Source organism: Haematobia irritans, chromosome 1 (assembly GCF_050003625.1).
Source record: "Haematobia irritans isolate KBUSLIRL chromosome 1, ASM5000362v1, whole genome shotgun sequence".
In the NCBI taxonomy this organism is placed as follows: Eukaryota; Metazoa; Arthropoda; class Insecta; order Diptera; family Muscidae; genus Haematobia; species Haematobia irritans.
The window spans coordinates 24316631-24336526 of NC_134397.1; the positions used below are offsets into that span (position 1 = coordinate 24316631).

At 35.6% G+C, this 19896-nt stretch overlaps 1 protein-coding gene across 8 annotated transcripts in view; it reads left to right on the forward strand.

Moving 5' to 3' along the window:
* Dys (Dystrophin) overlaps positions 1-19896 on the forward strand; it is a 913182-nt gene that overhangs the window by 120449 nt on the left and 772837 nt on the right. For 5 of the 8 annotated variants that reach the window (XM_075289613.1, XM_075289609.1, XM_075289607.1 and 2 more), the window contains 4 exons: positions 1191-4829; positions 4904-6027; positions 6321-6408; positions 15005-16126. In XM_075289613.1, coding sequence (XP_075145728.1) covers positions 1191-4829; positions 4904-6027; positions 6321-6408; positions 15005-16126 — 5973 coding nt within the window. The remainder of the gene's footprint in view (positions 1-1190; positions 4830-4903; positions 6028-6320; positions 6409-15004; positions 16127-19896) is intronic. The other 3 variants (XM_075289614.1, XM_075289615.1, XM_075289612.1) reach the window with 2 other exon arrangements.

Genomic DNA, 19896 nt, shown 5'->3' on the forward strand with positions numbered 1-19896 from the left:
TAGCTGTACTAAAGTGAGAGAGAGACCAGGACTTACGGACAGGATTCTTGATGGCACTATATGTGAGACGATAAGCAGCTACAAGTTATATTTTATTCATGCCATTCGGGTTTCAATTGACATTAACTACAATTTCATTTGAATTTCATTTGAAATTTATTCGAATTTAATTTGAAACTCATTAGAATGTCATTTGAAACTCATTAGAATTTGGAACTTTATCACTAGCATCACTTTATCATTATCAACACGTTCTTTGGAACTTCATTTTATTTTATTTGAATTTCATCGGAATTTTGTTTAAAATTCATTTGAATTCTTTCAACTTGATTTGCGTTTTATTTGATTCATTTCAATTGAATTCACTAAAATATCGTTTGAAATTTTTCAGAACATCATTTAAAATGCATTAGAAGTGCATACTAGGTTAGGTTAGGTGGCAGCCCGATGTATAAGGCTCAGTCCATTGTGATACCACTTTGATGAACTTCTCTCTTATCACAGAGTGCTGCCCGATTCAATGTTAAGCTCAATGACAAGGGACCTCCTTTTTATAGCCAAGTCCGAACGGCGTTCCACATTGCAGTGAAACCACTTAGAGAAGCTTTGTAACCCTCAGAAATGTCACCAGCATTACTGAGGTGGATAATCCTCCGCTGAAAAACTTTTGGTGTTCGGTCGAAGCAGGAATCGAACCGACGACCTTGTGTATGCAAGGCGGGCATGCTCACCATTGCACCACGGTGGCTCCCAAGTGCATACTAAATTTTATGTGAATTTAGGGACAGGATCCGTGATGGCACTACAGATGGGACGATTAGCAGTTACCATGTTAATCTCGAAGTTTAACCGAGATATTGTATGTATGAGGCCCACGAAGAGCCCAGACTTCTTAGTACACCGCTCGTTTATTTAACACATTACTCGTATTCGTGACGACATAAAACCCCACGTCTGGCTATCGCTTGCCATTACATGACCATCATTTCAGAACTACCAATTTAATGTACTTGCTTTAGTGCCTTATTTAATAGCAGTTATTCTAAATAGGCTTATTTCATGTGACCTTTATGGACCAAACAAAAAAAAAAATGGCAATGGTCATGGTCGTCTCAAAAAATAACATTAATATCTATGTCATATCTCATTGACATTGCCATACACTCATTCTCATTTTCTCTCTCTTTCAGAAACCCGAAAAAGGGCGTATGCGTGTACATCACATCAATAACCTTAACAAAGTACTACAGGTTATACAAGAACATGGTGTCAAATTAGTCAATATATCCAGTGATGATATTGTCGAAGGTAATCCCAAACTTATACTAGGACTCATATGGCTTATAGCCTTGGAATTCAATGGACAAAATCTGGTGAAGAGTCATTCCAGTAATGGTGTTGAGAAATCATTACTCAATTGGGCAAGACAATTCACTGAACCCAAGGGAGTTAAGTTGAACGATTTCTCCACAAGTTGGTCAGATGGTAGGGCATTTCTTATCATACTCGATGCCCATTTGGAGAATGTCGATCTATCGAAGGCTTTGACACAACATCCTTTGGCAAGACTGAAGATGGCTTTCGATTTGGCCTATAACTATTTTAAGATAGAGAAACTATTGGATCCAGAAGATGTACATACCCATAAACCGGATAATAAGTCGATACAAATGTATGTAATGTGCCTGTATCATGCCATGGAGACTAGACGGTCATTGGAGGATGATAATGTTGGCGAAGGCCATGAGGAATCTGAAAGAGTTAAGGATCAGTTGGAATCAGTATTAGATGATGTAGCCTATAACAGTCGAAGTGTAAATATAACCGATTTAGATGAAATACCCTTAGATTGTAATGAAGATGGTGAACATTCGGATGCTTCATCTAGAACTAATAGTGCTACCGATTCGGGTATCAAATCAACCAAGTACAATAGTGATACATTCAAATCCATTATGGATTTGGAAATGGATCCACCTCCCAAAACCTTAGCCAATTTTCTGATAAAGGATGATAAGTCTAGGCCACATAGTTTGGCAACAAATGTCTCTATAGAGATAACAACTTATCAGGCAGCTTTGGAAGCTGTCCTTACACTCTTGCTGGAAGATGAACAAATTCTATCGGAAGATATTCCAGAACCCAATGATTTCCTAACAGCCAAGGCTCAATTTCATGATAATGAACAATTTATGCTGAAACTTACCGAACACCAGCAGTATGTGGGCGAAGCTTTGGAAGAAGGTTCAAATTTGATCAATGAATCTCAGAAATCAGCGGGACTCTCAGTAGAAGATCAAAATGAGATACGCCAACAGATGGTTTTGCTAAACGAAAGATGGGAGACTTTGCGTCTGAAGGCCTTGGACGTTCAAACTAAAATCCTAATGCGTTTGGCCGAATTTCAAACGCAACAAATTGAGAAGCTTAAAAATTTCCTAACCAACATAGAAGATCGTATATCCTTAATGTCGGCCATAGGTCCTTCGGTGCCAGAGGCCGAGAGGCAATTGAAAGAGGCTGCTGTACTTAAAGATGACCTTAAACACCAACAGGATTTGGTGGATAGTCTAAGCAATATGGTGGTTATAGTCAATGATGAATCGGGTAATTTTAATGATCTCGAAGACAAGCTTTCGGCTTTGGGTGAACGTTGGTCTCATGTCGTCAAATGGTGTGATCTGCGTCAGGAGAAACTGCAACAGTACAAATGCATCTCACGCTGGTTGGATACCAGGGAACAGGATCTGAAACATATGGAAAGTAAAGATGTCTGTGATTTGGGTAGCATTACCAAGCGTATGAATGATTTGAATTATTGTGCCAAGGATCTATTAGAACTGGAACGATACCTCATAGATTTAAGGCAAATGGTGGCGGCCACCCTGCAGGAGGGTGATGTTAAGGGTGAACAAGTTTTGGTACAATTGGAGAATTTCGAAGATCGTTTGGATGCCCTCAAACAAATTGTGGAAGTGCAAACGGAACGTATAGAACAGAAAGGTTTCAAATTTGGTCGTGATAGGGCCTCCTATGATGATTCGAAGGTAGTGAAACCCGACAATTGGACTGATTTCCAAATGATAATACGTTTCGGCGAAGAGGAGACGGATGAGAATATGGAAGATGTAGCCTTGGGAATTGAGGGCTCGCCTTTGGCTTGCAAAAAACGTAAACTACGCAACACCGACAATTTCTATCAATTGGAAGGTAAAATCCTTGAAGCTTTTGGTTTCATTGATGATTGTGAAAATCAAATGGAAAAGCTACAAAGAAATAGTCTACGCAATCAATTGGAATTGCTAGAGAAACTTGAGAAGGAAGTAGCTTCGCGTTTAGAGAATTCCAGTGAATTAAGAGACCTTTACGAGTTGTGTGAGAAAGAAGATGTAAGTCGCAATATGATCATGGAAGCTTCACAGATAAGGCAAATCGAACAAAGATATCAGGAACTAAGAGAAGCTTTGGAGTCACAAAGTCGAGCCTGCTCTAAAATGATGGAGAAAGAGAAATTCTATAACAATTTGACGGGATTCAAATTGGTTTTGGCCGATTCACGAGATTGGTATAAACAACATTCGCAATCAGCTTCCAAGGGTGATTTGCAGCAACGCCTAAGTCACATGGAATCTCTATCGACGGAGATACAGCAAGCCAAAGAAGCAACGACTACCTTATCCGATGATCTGCAAGAATGGAAAGATGATTTCAATATATTTCACGATTCCTGGAATGATATGAAAAAGGCCATCATTACTTTGATACAAGATAAGGGAGGTGTCGATGAGATCCATAAGAAATTTCAAAATCTACAAAATTTCCTTAAGAAAATACCCACAGTACAAGTGGTGGTAGACTCTTTGGAACCCATGGAAGAGAGGCTGAAAAGTCTTAATCATCTCAATGATGAATTGGACTCCCTGGTGGGGGATTACGAAATGATCAAGAAACGTAGACCTGATTCTATAAACTCGGAATTTCAAGAGAAATGGCTTAAGGGTCAAGAGCAAATTAGTGAACGAATTATAAAACAAACCACAGCCATAGAGAATTTAAATCATTTCAATGCTGAATACAATACCATAATGGCAGCTCTTCGTAAACTGGAAAATAGCCTAAAGGAAGACGATAACTCCAAGCAAAATTCGGAAGCTCAGAGTTCTATGAAACTCAGAAAATTGGAAATTGATGTGATAAGTGCCCGAAATTTTAGTGAAATCATAATTAAAGATGCTCAGCCCAAACATCGCCAGCATTTAATGGCCCAAATCAAGGACCTAAATGAATTCTTTGCCCGTATCCAAAATATCTTCAAAGAGAATGTACAGAAGACCCAGGATTTGGAAAAACAAAGTGAGGCAATTTTCGAGAGGCTTAATCACACCGAGAAATGGCTTAACGATTTAGCTTCCAATACTCCGAAAACTCCCATCTCCCAAATCCTTAACTCTAATGAACTATTCCATTTGAAATCGAAATTTCAAGCCCTCAAAGAGACTTGTGAAAAGGAAACAGTGAATTTCCGTGAACTCAATGAACTTGGTGGCGACTGTTTGGTCCAAGTCGATGAACTCAAGTCGAAGGGAGTCGATAATGTGGATGAGAAATATAATTTGCTGGCCAAAAAGTTTACACGTCTCAATGCCCGCTGGACGGAAGTTACCACACTGGTCTATACGAAATGTGGCCTACTGGAACATATCTCTACACAACTTGGCGAATTTAAAAAATTCATGGTTTCTGAATCTGGCTATCTGGATCGTTTGGAGAATAAAATGCGCTCCTCGCCCGAAAATGCCGATGCTGAGGAAATCATCGAAGAATTAGACGTAAGTAGAAGCAAAATAATAGTAACCACAAATGAACTTTCTAATAAACCTTCTTTGTCTCATTCCATTTCAAGGACTTGGAGAATGTCTTGCGTGGACATTCCGACGATTGGTTGGAAAAAATTCAAGAAATTGGTCACGAACTAATTACCCATGAATTTATGGCCAACTCTATACGCCAAGAAATCGATACCATTGTTGAACGATGGACCCAATTGCAACAGAAGGCAAAGCAAAGAGCCGAAATTCTAGAGCAAGAGGTGAATGAGGCCAAACAATCGGAGAAATGTGTTGAACAATTTGAGGCCTGGCTTACAAGGGTCGATGAGATTCTCAGTGAACATTTAGAGAATGATGTTACCATTGAAGATCTTCCCGAAGATTTCCAGCAGCTAGCTCAAGAGTTTGAAGAGAATCGGAGATGTTTTCAAGAAATCAAAAATCTCATAGGCGAACATCAACGCAATGGTAAAACAGAAGCTGCCAATCGTCTTCAGGATCAATTAAATCTTCTAAAAGTGCGTTACGAATCTTGCCAATTGAAACTGAACAAATGTACTGCTCCTCAGCCAGCCTTTGAGTCGAGACTTAATCGGGCCGTTGCCGAGTTGAGGAATGTGGAAAGATCCACATTAGTTTTGGATGTGGCCACTGCCGGGCCCTCTACTGTTCATGTTCAATATCAAAAATGCCAGCAGATCTATCGAACACTTAGTGAAATAAAATCGGAAATTGAGAGTACCATTAAAACTGGCCGCAAAGTGTGTGAGGATAAATTCACCCAATCTCCCAAGCAATTAAGTCAACGTATCGATGCCCTTAAACATCTCTACAATGCTTTGGGTGAAAATGTCACACAATCGAAAATATTCCTGGAAGGTCTTCTAAAATTAGCTCAGCAGTTGGAAGATTGTTTCGATGTGGCCGAAGAATTAAATCGGAAATTTGAAACTCCCCAAGAGATCCATGATCGTAATTCGGTTTTCCTTGAATACGAAAGTATTTTGCAAAAATGTGAAGATATCTATGAAGAGTATAGTAAATCATGCGATCAAGTGTGCATGGAAGATACCAGACAGCGTATAGATGAGCTTAAGGCCGCCTACTTAAAGTTGACCAGTGCTGATGTGATCAAACGTTTGACGGAAATGAAATCAACCTTACAAAATCTAGATAATATATCACTTGATACTCTAAGGTAGGTGAACAAGTGAAATATGATTTGGAAGTCATTAAATGAAAATAATTATAAAAAAAAGTAGGCTGCATTAAAAAATTTTCTTCTAGAAAAATATATTCAATAAGATTGGAATAGTTTTTCCCTAAACTTCCTCATTGAGCAATCGTACATTAAAATGTCCCTTTTGGTAGCCTGATTTATTTGGATTATCTCATTTATTTTCTACCATAAATCAATTCAATAAATAAATAAAATAAATTATTTAATATATTTTCTTTTTCTTCTATTAAATATGTCTATATTCATCACAGAGCTATGGAGCATGACTTAAAGCAGATTAATGTCCCATCAAATCCGGAAATTGAAAAATTGCAACAACAAGTCATTGCTATTGTAGTGGTAAGTCCATGACAAATTGGTTTCCATTTCAGTTTTCAAAGCTTTTTTTGTTATTGCTTTAAGTTTTTTTTTTTATTATTTGCCTATATTTATATGTAGTCGTAGAGATGTAACATTAGTATTGGTGTTAGTTTTATAATGTCGCCTTTTCCTGTTTGCCTTGTAAGGGTGAGGTTTGCTTTAAATATTAAGATTTATTTTAATGGTATTTCAACTTGGATTTCATGCTCATTTCACTTCATTGATTTTCTCATTTCTCTTAATTAATTAATGTGACATATTTTTCCCGTAAATAAAAGTATGCGGGATTTCAAAAAAATGTTAAAATAAATGCTGTGTAATGAGATTTTCCGCAACAGTTTCAATGTGACCTCAAATATGAAATGCTGAAGAGATAGGGAAGTGAAGTACCAATATCCAATTTAAGGTGGCGTTCACAACCTGTGGCATCACAATGGACTGAAAAGTCCAAGTGAAATAACACGTTTCCAAAATACCTATCGTTATCTAATGATCGCTATGCCTCGATGCATCCAGAGTGATGATTAGGTTAGATATTTCAGGCTCACTTTGATTATTCAGTCCATTGTGATACCACAGTGGTGAACTTCTCTCTTGTCATTGGAGTGCTGCCCGATTCTTTGTTTAGCTCAATGGCAAGGGGGGTGTTCCCGGGACTCGTTAAGCTTTGGTTCTTAGATAAGGCGAGAGATCACATGTCACGCATTCACAATTGAGAGCTTAATGATATCATCTCTTATCAGTGATGAACTCGTTTTCGGAGCGTTATTGACCTCATCGTCCATTGCGTCGCTCTTAATGGCGACATCGCTGTTGTCATCATTCAGGGGCTTAGCAGATCATTATTCAGCGGGAAATCTTCTAGATTTTGCTCCAATATGATGATTCACTCCACAGCTTGCTATCAAAGTCTTTTAAACCAGTAGGGAATAAATATATGCGAAGAGAAGAGAAGCAGGTGTCCGAGTTACATTTTGATGTACTCCACTTGTAGAAAGATATTGACTTCCGCGTGGATTCACTCCACAGCTCAATGTATGGTGAACCAGTAGGTGACATTGGGTCTAACTCTTGGAGGAGAGGAGAGATGTCGCCCTTTATGGCGACATCGCTGGTGTCGTAATTCAGGGGCTTAGTAGGTCATTAGTACCGTGTTCGGCGGGAACTCTCGTTTATGCCGACATCACTGTTGTTATTCAGGGGCTTAGTAGATTAGTAGCTTGTTCAGCCGGAAATCTCCTACATGTTGCTCGGTTTTTGTGGATTCACTCTACAGCTGAATAGATGGTGAACCTGTAGGGAACATTAGATCTTCTTCTTGGAGTACAGGAGGGGGAACAAAGGCAGGTGTCCGACCCACATTTCTATATACTGCACTGGTAGAACCATATAGACTTCCGCGTCCATTGTGTTTGCTTCATTGGCCCCTTTATGGTGACATCGCTTAGTAGATCGTTAGTACCTTGTCACTGTGGTGCAATGGTTAGCATACCCGCCTTGCACATACAAGGTCGTGGGTTCGATTCCTGGTACGACCGAACACCAAAAAGTTTTTCAACCGTGGATTATCCCACATCAGTAATGCTGGTGACATTTGTGAGGGTTTCAAAGCTTCTCTAAGTGGTTTCACTGGAATGTGGAACGCCGTTCGGACTCGGCTATAAAAAGGAGGTCCCTTGTCATTGAGCTTAACATGGAATCGGGCACCACTCAGTGATAAGAGAGAAGTTCACCACTGTGGTATCACAATGGACTGAATAGTCTAAGTGAGCCTGATACATCGGGCTGCCACCTAACCTAGACTATATGGTGAACTTCTCTCTTGTCATTGGAGTTCCCGGGACTCGCTAAGCTTTAGTTCTTAGATAAGGTGAGAGATCACATGTTACGCATTTCGGAGCGTTATTGACCTTAGCGTCCATTGCCTCGCCCTTAATGGCGACATCGCTGTTTTCATCAATCCGGGTCTTAGCAGATTATTAGTGCCTTGTTCAGCGGGAAATCTTCTAGATGTTGCTCGAATATGATGATTTACTCAACAGCTTGTTATCAAAGACTGGTAAACCAGTAGGGAACATAGGCGAAGAGAAGATAGAAGAGAAACAGGTCTCCGAGTAACATTTTGATCTACTCCACTTGTAGAAAGATATTGACTTTCGCGTCCATTGCGTTTGTTTCAGTGGCCCCTTTATGGTGACATCGCTTAGTAGATCGTTAGTACCTTGTTTAGCGGGAAATCTCGATATCAAAGGTTGGTGAACCACTAGAGAACATTAGGTCTTCCTTCTGGTGGGAAGGAGAGGGAAGAGAGGCAGGTGTCCGATCCACAAATTTGATGTACTGCACTGGCAGAATGATATTAACTTCTGCGTCCATTGCGTTTGTTTCAGTTTCCTCCCTTAATGGCGACTTCACTGTTATCGTCATTCAGGAGCTTAGTGATCATTAGTACCTAGTTCAGTGGTAAATCTCGTAGATATTGCACAGTTTTGTTTATTCACATCACAGCTCTGTATCAATAGGGGATATTGGGTCTTACTCCTGAAGGAGAGAAGCGATGTAGGTTTCCACATTTGAATTTACTGCACTGGTAGAACGGTGCTGCCTTCCGCGCCCAAATGAGTTTGTTTCGTGGTCCCTTTATGGCGACATCGCTGTTGTCGTCATTTAGGGACTTAGTACATAATTAGTACCTTGTTTGGGAAGTCTCCTACATGTTGCTCGGTTTTGTGGATTCACTTCACAGCTCTTTGTCGGAGAGAAGGGAGGCAGGTGTCCGACACACATTTGGGTGTTTTTACTGTAGCAGAGTGTTTATGTTGCGCTTTTGAGACATCATCGCGTATCCAGATCTGGAAACTCTGTGAATAAGGTGGGATGCGTTTGAGCAGGATAGGCTTGGTTGGACAAGTGAAAATAAGACGCGTGTCAAGTGACCCACGATTGGAGATGGGATAGATGTCAGCTACTCTACTGACAGGTAGATATTGAGACGGCTGCACTTGCCTGATCTTAGTCGGGCCAAACTGGTAAAATAAATTGTTACTGCGATAACAACCCAGGAGATACTGCTTGGTCTCCAAGGGAGTACTGTGGAGTTGCAGTTCTAGGTGGAGCATCTTGTCCACACTCTAAGTGCTGCCGTAAAGCGACGTGAGGACCTTGTTTCTACCGAAGAGCTTATCACAAATTACTGTGGCGGCTTTAAAAGGCTGTCGAATGGGTAGCCGGGTGTCCTGGGGTAGTTTGTTGTAGGAATTGTTACGTCATCGTCTCCGATCTCCCTTCTCTCGCAATTAGCCCTGAAGCTTGACACCCTCCAATCGTAGTGGAGAATTTTCCATCTCCCTTCTCTCGCAATTATCCCTGACGCTTGACACCCTCCAATCGTAGTGGAGAATTTTCCACCACGATTGTGGAGTTGCAGTTCTAGGTGGAGCATCTTGTCCACACTCTAAGTGCTGCCGTAAAGCGACGTAAGGGCCTTGTTTCTACCGAAGAGCTTATCACAAATTACTGTGGCGGCTTTAAAAGGCTGTCGAATGTCAAGCCGGAAGTCCTGGGGTACTTTGTTGTAGGAATTGTTAAGTCATCGACTCCGATCTCCCTTCTCTCGCAATTCGCCCTGACGCTTAACACCCTCCAATTGTAGTGGAGAATTTTACACTACGATTGTGGAGTTGCAGTTCTATTGGGAGCATCCTGTCCACACTCTAAGTGCTGCCGTAAAGCGACGTGAGGACCATGTTTCTACCGAAGAGCTTATCACAAATTAGTGTGGCGGCTTTAAAAGGCTGTCGAATGTGAACCCGGGAGTCCTGGGGTAGTTTGTTGTAGGAATTGTTACGTCATCGTCTCTCCCTTCTCTCGTAATTAGCCCTGACGCTTGACACCCTCGTAGTGGAGAATTTTCCGGCTTTTCATGCTATTGCAGCATACATAAACAGGGAACTCAATCAGCCCAATCCGTGTGACAGGACGGTCCCCATAGCTCTTGAAGGTTATCGAATGTATTCGATACGATCAGTCATAACTCACTGTTCGAAGACAAGTTCTTATCGCCAGGAACCAAACGTTGGGTTCGTATTATTAATGCGGGAACCAGTTGTACATTGAATTTAGAGATAAGCAGATTGTAGTAGAGTTAAACAGGCAGGTCTTCAAGGTTACTTGTTTTCTGTGAAAAACTAACATTGTGCTCCTGAAACCCATTTGGGGTGATCATATTCCTTCTCTGGGTGTGCTAATGAAATGAGCCGCCTATGGTCGATCCCCGCTCGTATTCATCGACCATGTGATCAAAATAAATACCGAATATTATTGGGAAAATATGCTATAAAAGATATTGAAGCCTTGGATAGAAAAACATTGCGGCCCCAAACCAAGGACATTCCCACGGGGCTCAGTATCATCGCATTCAACACGCGTCAACCAAGAATGGCTTAAAAAGAAGGTTCCTCGCTTTATTACTACCGCACAATGCCCACTAAAATTTCCGGATCTCAATCCGTTGGAGCACGGTAACAAATAACAAATACCAAAGTGTCGATCATCTCAAGGCGGCGCTTCAACGGGAATGAACCAAAATACTGCAGAATCACTCTTCTTGCAGCGTGTGATGGCTTTATCGGTCACAATTCTTGCCATAGCTAGCCAATTTAAATAAATTTCACATGATTCTAAAATTTGATATTATTTCCGAACAATAAAATAAAACACAGAACTATATATAGGCCTTTATCTTGTTATATTACATACCTTTAATTTCTTCTAATTTTTTCATTTTTATATTCTATATAATTTGCAGAAATTTTGACATACATTTTTTATTAATTTTTTTGTCGCATGGCATAAATTTTAATAAAATTTGTAGCATGACATGATTTTTTAATGAACATTGTTAACATGTTGCATCTTTTTAATTAAATTTGGCGTGCCATTATTTTTTGAACTTTTGTCCAATTTTTATACCGAAATTTATCTCATGATAAATATTTTTTATACAAATTTTGCCACCTGATAAAATTTTTTGTAAGACTTTTTAGTATTGTAGCAATCATTTTTCATTAAAAAGTTCAGCTCACTGAAGAACGAATATTTCTATTTACGTACGCTCACGCATTATTATTCCCCATTAAGAGTATATAAATATAATATTTAATTAATATTATTTAATTGCATGATATGTTTATTCATTATACTAACGTCTACAATATTGATTTAATCACTGATTTGGGAAAGTATATAAAATAGATAATTAATATTTAAGACCATATCCATATTCCTTCACATGTATAATTGAACTCACCCTAGTATTAATTTTATTGTATCATTTACCAACCATATACCATATCCATTTAAGTATAAATGATATTAAACCACTACCATTCAAAATCAAAAGGTTGAAGTCATTATCCATAAACCAGCAATAAAATTGTCCAAAGTCCAAATAAAAAAAATAAAATGGTTAAAGGTTCAACATAGCCCACTAGCAGTATCACCATCATCACTACTACCAACCAACCACCAACAATTGATATGAATCTGAGAATCATTTGTTTGTATTGTCCTACTCCTCTTCAATCAAAGTAATTTTAATAAAAGAAAAACCAAAATATATATCAAACCATACCATCACCACCAATAGCGCCACCTGGAAAGAAAATCTAACAATAATTCTAACTTAAATTGGGTTAAAAATAATTTCAGTAAAAATATTTCTAAAAACATTTATAATAAAAGTTTTTATAATAAAAAAAATGTAGAATTTGTATTTTTCAATTATTATTATATTTTTCTAAAGTGATTTTTATATATAATTTTTTTTTCTATTGTAGTTTTTTAATTGATTTATTTTCAATTATTTTTTATGTATAATTATTATTATTATTATTGTTTTTTCAATTATAGTTTTTTTTAACTGATTTATTTTCAATATTTTTTTTTTAATTCGATTTTTGTATAATTTTGACTTTTTATTTTTAACTTATAATTTTTTCCAACATAGATTTTTATTATTTGAACTTTTTTAATTTTTCAAAATTTGTAGAACTTTTGTTTTTATTTTGCAAGTATAATTTTATTTTTCAAAATTTACTTTTATTTTCTGAATATGTTTCAAAGTTAATTATTGTTTTTTTTTTAATTTTGAAAAAATTTAATTAAAAAAAAAACATTTTGATTTTTATGTCCTTTCTTTTCAATTATATTTTTTTTTCAAAATTGATATTTATTTTATGAAAATTTTCATTTTTATCTTTTTTAACTTGTTTAATTTTTCAAAATTTGCAGAATTTTGATTTTGTTGTTTATTTTGCAATCATAATTTTATTTTTCAAAATTGATTTTTATTTTCTGAAATTGTTTTAAAGTTTTTTGTTTTAATTTTTTTATTTGCTAAATTCTAAAAAAATTTTAAAAGTTTGATTTTTTGTTCTTTCTTTTCAATTATATTTTTTTTTCAAAATTGATTTTTATTTTCTGAAATTTTTGTTATTATTTTTGTTTAGTTTTAAATTAAAATTGCTTTTTTTTTGGAAAATTTTGATTTCTTATTTTTCAATTATATTTTTTTTTTCAACAACAATTTTTATTGTTCATAGAAAAATTTTTCAATTAAAAATTTAATTAAATTTTAAAAAATATTCAATTAAAAATTTAATTGATTCCGCAAATTTTTTAATTGAAACAATAATCACAAAAATTAAAAGTATCAATTAATTTTTTAATTGGATCAATTAATTTTTTAATTGACTTTCAATTAATTTTTAATTGATACTATCATTTCTGTGATTGAAGACATTTCAATTAAAAAATTAATTGGATCAATTAATTTCGTGATTGAATAAGAGTTTTTTGTGTGTTTGAAAGTTTTTAATTTAAAATTTGTAGAATTTTTTTTTGTTTATTTTGCAATTAGAATTTTACTTTTCAAAATTGATTTTGTTTCTGAAATTTTTTTCTTCTCAAAATTTTCAAAATTCAATTTCAAAATTGATTTTTATTTTCTGAAATTGTTTTAAAGTTTTTTTTTTAAATTTTTTTTTGCAAAATTCTAAAAAAAAATAAAGTTTGATTTTTTGTTCTTTTTTTCAAATATATTTTTTTCAAAATTGATTTTTATTTTCTGAAATTTTTGTTACAATTTTTGTTTAGTTTAAATTAAAATTGTTTTTTTTTTTTTGTAAAATTTTGATTTCTTATTTTTCAATTATATTTTTTTTTCAACAATAATTTTTATTGTTCACAGAAAAACATTTCACGAAACAATTTTCAATTAAAATTTTAATTGAGTTTTAATAAATCTTCATTAAAAAATTTAATTGATTCAACAAAAATTTTTAATTGAAACAAAAATCAATCACAAAAATTAATAGTATCAATTAATTTTTTAATTGGATCAATTAATTTTTTAATTGATACTATCATTTCTGTGATTGAATAAATTTCAATTAAAAAATTAATTGGATCGATTAATTTCGTGATTGAATAAGAGTTTTTTTTTGTGTGTTTGAAAGTTTTTAATTTAAAATTTGTAGAGTTTTTTTTATTTTGCAATTATAATTTTATTTTTATTTTCTGAAATGTTTTTATTGTCAAATTTTTTAAAATTTGCAGAATTTTGATATTTTTGTTTATTTTTCAATTTATTTTTCAAAATTGATAAATTTATTTTTATTTTCTGAAATTTTTTTACATTTGTTTTTGTTTTTTTTTTTAATTTTTAAAAATAAATAGACGTTTGAATTATATTTTTTTTTTTCAAAATTGAGTTTTATTTTCTGATGTTGCTTGAAAGTTTTTTTTTATTTTTTTTTTATTTTTAAAAATTTGTAAAAGTTCGATTTCTTGTTCTCTCTTTTCAATTAAATTTTTTTCTTCAAAATTGATTTTAACTTTCTGAAATTTTTTGAAAGTTTTGTTATTATTTTGATTTAGTTTTAAATTAAAATTGATTCTTGTATAATTTTTATTTATTATTTTTCAATTATAATTTTTTTTCAACAATAATTTTTATTGTATCAAAATTTTCAAAATTTGTAGAATTTTGTTTATTGGTCAATTATAAATTTTTTGGTTTTTATTATCTGAAAATTATTGATTTTTTTTTAATTTTTCATAATTTTAGTTTTCAATTATAATTTTATAATTTTTCACTATTAGCGTTTATTTTCTGAAATTGTTTGAAAAATTTGTTTATTATTTTTTTTTTTATTTTTAAAAATTTGTAGAAGTTTAATTTTTTTGTTTTTTTTTAATTATATTTTTTCCAAATTTGATTTTTATTATCCGAAATTATTTGAAAGTTTTGTTATTATTTTTATTTAGCTTATTTTTTAATTTTTCAAAATTTTCCAAAGTAGCAAAATATTTTTTGATGGGGCTTTACTAAATTTTATTTAATGCTTTTCTTTTTTATATTTTGGACATTTTTGTAGAAATTTTGGTTTGTAAAAAATTTGCAAATTTTTTTTCTAAAATAAAAGACAGCCGCTCAGCAATTTTTCTTCAATTCTCGTTTATTTGTTTTCTGTTTTTTAAATTCCTTAAAAAAATCACCAAAAAAATCGAATAGGATACCCTAAAAACTCGATTCAAAATCACCACGTCATCATTGGAGAACCTAATGGACAAGGAAGGTGAAAAGTCAGAAGCTACTACACAAGAGGATGACACCGAAATAGTCATTGTCAGTGATACAGTAAGACAAAGAAGAGCTCGTACACCCTCTTCCACTTCACCCACTAAGGAAGTCAACGATAGTTCATCTCCAACGAATCAACAGGCAGAAAGGCCAGAAAACAATACTCAGGTGGGTTCCACAAATGATGGGATGGTGGTGGTGGTGGGCCAACATCCACATCCACAGTCAGTGGCTCAACACCAACAGCAGCATGTGTTGCCCGATTTATTACCACCGCAAACCTTCCGTCTTGCTGAATCGAGTGCTCTCTTCTCACAGATTTCTATGAATCCTGATGCTGATGTTCCACCTGCCAAGCCAAGCAAACGAAAATCATCTGGTGATAGTCAAGCTCAAATGGTGGAAATTAAAGTGAAAAATATAGGCAATGATAAAATGTCCGTACAATTGTCCGAATTGGAACCTCAACAGGGTGAAATTGTGGACACTGTGAATATTTTGGAATCTGTAGAACCTTTTGTTCCCGAATATGTAGAAACTGTGCAGATTGTTGATTTATCCGAAGATTCGGATTCATCCATGCGTATTGATACAACTGAGGGCAAAGAAGTTAAACGCTCCAAATCGAAACGTTCTCTCTGCGACTCACCAAGACCTGTACCCGAGGAAGCAGAAGATATTGATGTGGAATTACGTTTGGGAGCCAATCAAACCAGTACTCCACTACTGCGTGTGGAGAAACAACGTATATCCTTTGAGGAGAAACGTAAACGTATCGAAACTGAAAGAGATATTCTTCGTGATTCAGAGGAAGAAGGTGAAGCGAAAACTTCGGGAGTTATCAAACAACCCAAAGCCAAAAGATGGCGCCAATTACAAATGGCCATGGAAGAACTGGATAATAGTATGGCCGAACAGGAAGCCCGTAATAGTTTCTATAATCCCGATAAGGAGTTAAGTTTTGATGTTGAACCTTTAGTCTTTTCGGATGATGAGGATATTCCCAGATTTTCAATGGAAATGACTCAACCTCTTGATTCGGATAGTGATACGGTATGGTTTGTTGTTTTTTGTCACAAAATTTCAGATATATTTAAGCGAATATGGTATTCAAATTTAGTTGGAATGGAATGTAAGTGAATTTTTCACTAAGATGGTTTAGAAAATAGGCCTGGGAATTTATTCAAAGAGATTATTAGAAACAGATAGACCCATTATCAAAATTGATTTTTTTTATTTTAATCAAAAATTAATCAACTTTAAGCGCGATAGTTTGATTGCTTTATATTTGGTTGGAAAACCACAACTGACTATCGTTGGAGTCCATCAGCATTTGTATGTGTAAATTTTTTTGTGGCATCGTGTACAAATAATGGACGAAAACAAACGGTAACAACGAAAGAAATGATCCAAAAACAGAAGGCCAGATTTGATCGAAATGCACTCGGCAGTGGTAGACAACTTGCCCGTGACTTGAAAAGTGCAATACATACTGAAATGAGCTTGAACCAAAGCCATTAACGTTGTAAAAACTGCTCACCGATGCAAGGTAGACTTCGCTGTCATGGAAGTAGCTAGACACCGAATTTGGTTCTCTCCGACGGGGAGTAATTCCAATTTGAGCCGTTTGTAAACAAACGATATGATCGGGTATACTTGCCAAAGTGATTTGCTGAATATACTCCTTTGATTGCCCAGAAGAACTCAAGCGCCGTCAATGGTAGGTTAGGTATAGTGGTAGCCCGATATTTCAGGCTCACTTAGACTATTCAGTCCATTATGATACCGTAGTGGTAAACTTCTCTCCTATCACTGGGTGCTGTCCGATTCTAGGTTTAGTTCAATGACAAGGGACCTCCTTATTATAGTGGAGTCCGAACTGGTGCGCATTGCAATGAAACCACTTAGAGAAGCTTTGATACACTCGGAAATGACATCGTCATTACTGATAGGTAGAGGTGTGCACGTGACACGAAATTGTCGTGACTCACGCGTGAGTCGTGAGTGACGCTCATGGCAACGGCGTGAGTGTGCGTGAGCGTGATTAAAAAACCAAAATTTCGTGCGTGAGCGTGAGTCACGAAAATATTATCTTCGTGAGTGTGAGTGAGTTAAGATTTACACTCACGAAAATAATTCCGCTCACCATCATAAAACGCTTAAGAGTTAAATTCATTTACAATTTTAGTGACACCTGGGATGTTAAGAGTGTAATAACGCGCTCTCGATTTTAATAATGCTCATGTTCTCAGACACGTCGCTAAGGTAAATTACTCCAAAAATTGTTCGTGAGTCACGACATTTTTCGTGAGTCACGATATTTTTCGTGAGTCACGGTATTTTTCGTGAGTCACGACATTTTCGTGCGTGAGTACAAATTTTCTCCTCGTGAGTGTGCGTGACTCCTACCAAACAATATCGTGCTTGATTAAGATTTTTCCGTCGTGAGTGTTCGTGAGTAAAATATTACTCACGTGCACACCTCTACTGAGAGGGTATATTTCCACCGCAAATACCATCAAAATCTTCCGATTTCAATCAGTTCCGTTTGCGTATTTTCGGACATTTTCGATCGTCGATCATCTCAAAACGGGGCTTCGCCCGGAATAACCAAAAATTCCAGCTGGCTTTGTCTGCCGTTTAACGCCTTAATTTGTGCCAAAAGGTAGCAAATTCGAACACATCTAAAATGATTTTAAAATTTGATATGATTTCTGGCAGTTTTGCTTTAGAACAATAAAAATAAAAAAGACAAAAAATGTAGCGCTTAACTTTGTAGCATCATATATCAGCCACCCTATATATATACTTAGTTGTGGTGAAATTCTTTGACAATCTAGCGATGTTCGTCTGTCCGTCCGTTGAAATCAAGAACGAAGCAAGCTATCGGCTTGAAACTTGTTTCCGATCCCCAGATTTTACTTCCGTAGCTTCCTGGAGTAGCAAATTACATCTGATTCGATTTGATGATATTGCCTACGTAGTGTTAGTACAGTAAAACCTCTAAGAAGTAGACACTCATGGCGGCCTAAATTTTGTCCACCTTTGGGATATGTCTACTTATGAGAATTTTAATGTGATAATATCGATGTCCTCATTTCAGAGTACGCCAAGTCGACTTAGCATTTTTTGATGGGGTTCGTTGTTTTTTATTCGGATTGATGGGAATTCTATCCTGTCAATAGTTCGAATTTATTGGACACTGCTATAAAAAGTTATGGTTAAAATTGTACGTAGCCTGTGAGTAAAGTTTTAAAAATTTCCATTCTAAAAAGGGCATAAAAGTTTTGTTCGGTCTAAAATGGTCTTAAGTCATTTTTAGCCATGTTCTATTATCACTATTTAGAATTCGTACATATTAAAAAAATCTACAATAAATATATTTTAAGACCGAAAAAGTGAATTTATATCTTACACGGTTTTTGAGAAATTCAAAAAAAAAAAACAAGTATATACGGCCGTAAGTTCGGCCAGGCCGAAGCTTATGTACCCTCCATCATGGATTGCGTAGAAACTTCTTCTAAACACTGTCATCCACAATCGAATTACTTAAGTTGCGGTAACGCTTGCCGATGGCAAGGTATCTTAAAACCTCCTAACACCATCTTCTAAATTGTATGTAAGTCCATACGTGGTATATATTAAATCAAACAAGATCGATCCAATACGTATATAATTCAGTTTGACAAAGTAGACATAAAATTTTGACAAAATTTTCTACAGAAATAAAATTTTAACAAAATTTTCTATAAAATAAAAATTTTGACAAAATATTCTATAGAAAGAAAATTTTGACAAAAATTTCTACAGAAATTAAATTTTAACAAAATTTTTTATAGAAATAAACATTTGACAAAATTTTCTATAGAAATAAAATCTTGGTAGATTATTTGTGGCTCGAGTGGCAACCATGATATGAACCGATATAGACCAATTTTTGTGTGATTGGACCAATTTTGGTATGGTTGTTAGCGACCATATACTAACACCACGTTCCTAATTTGAACCGGATCGGATGAATTTTGCTCCTCCAAGAGGCTCCGGAGGTTAAATCTGGAGAACGTTTTATATCGGGGCTATATATAATTAAGGACCGATATGGGCCAATTTTTGCATGGTCGTTAGAGACCATATACCAACATCATGTACCAAATTTCAGGCGGATCGGATGAAATTTTCTTCTCTTTGAGGCTCCGCAAGCCAAATCTGGGGATCGGTTTATATGGGGGCTATATATAATTATGGACCGATGTGGACCAATTTTTGCATGGTTATTAGAGACCATATACCAACACCATGTACCAAATTTCAGCCGGATCGGATGAAATTTGCTTCTCTTTTAGGCTCCGCAAGCCAAATCTGGGGATCGTTTTATATGGGGGCTATATATAATTATGGACCGATGTGGACCAATTTTTGCATGGTTGTTAGAGACCATATACTAACACCATGTACCAAATTTCAGCCGGATCGGATGAAATATGCTTCTGTTAGAGGCTCCACAAGCCAAATCTGAGGGTCCCTTTATATGGGGGCTATACGTAAAAGTGGACCGATATGGCCCATTTTCAATACCATCCGACCTACATCGATAACAACTACTTGTGCCAAGTTTCAAGTCGATAGCTTGTTTCGTTCGGAAGTTAGCGTGATTTCAACAGACGGACGGACGGACGGACATGCTTAGATCGACTCAGAATTTCACCACGACCCAGAATATATATACTTTATGGGGTCTTAGTGCAATATTTCGATGTGTTACAAACGGAATGACAAAGTTAATATACCCCCATCCTATGATGGAGGGTATAAAAAAAATAAAA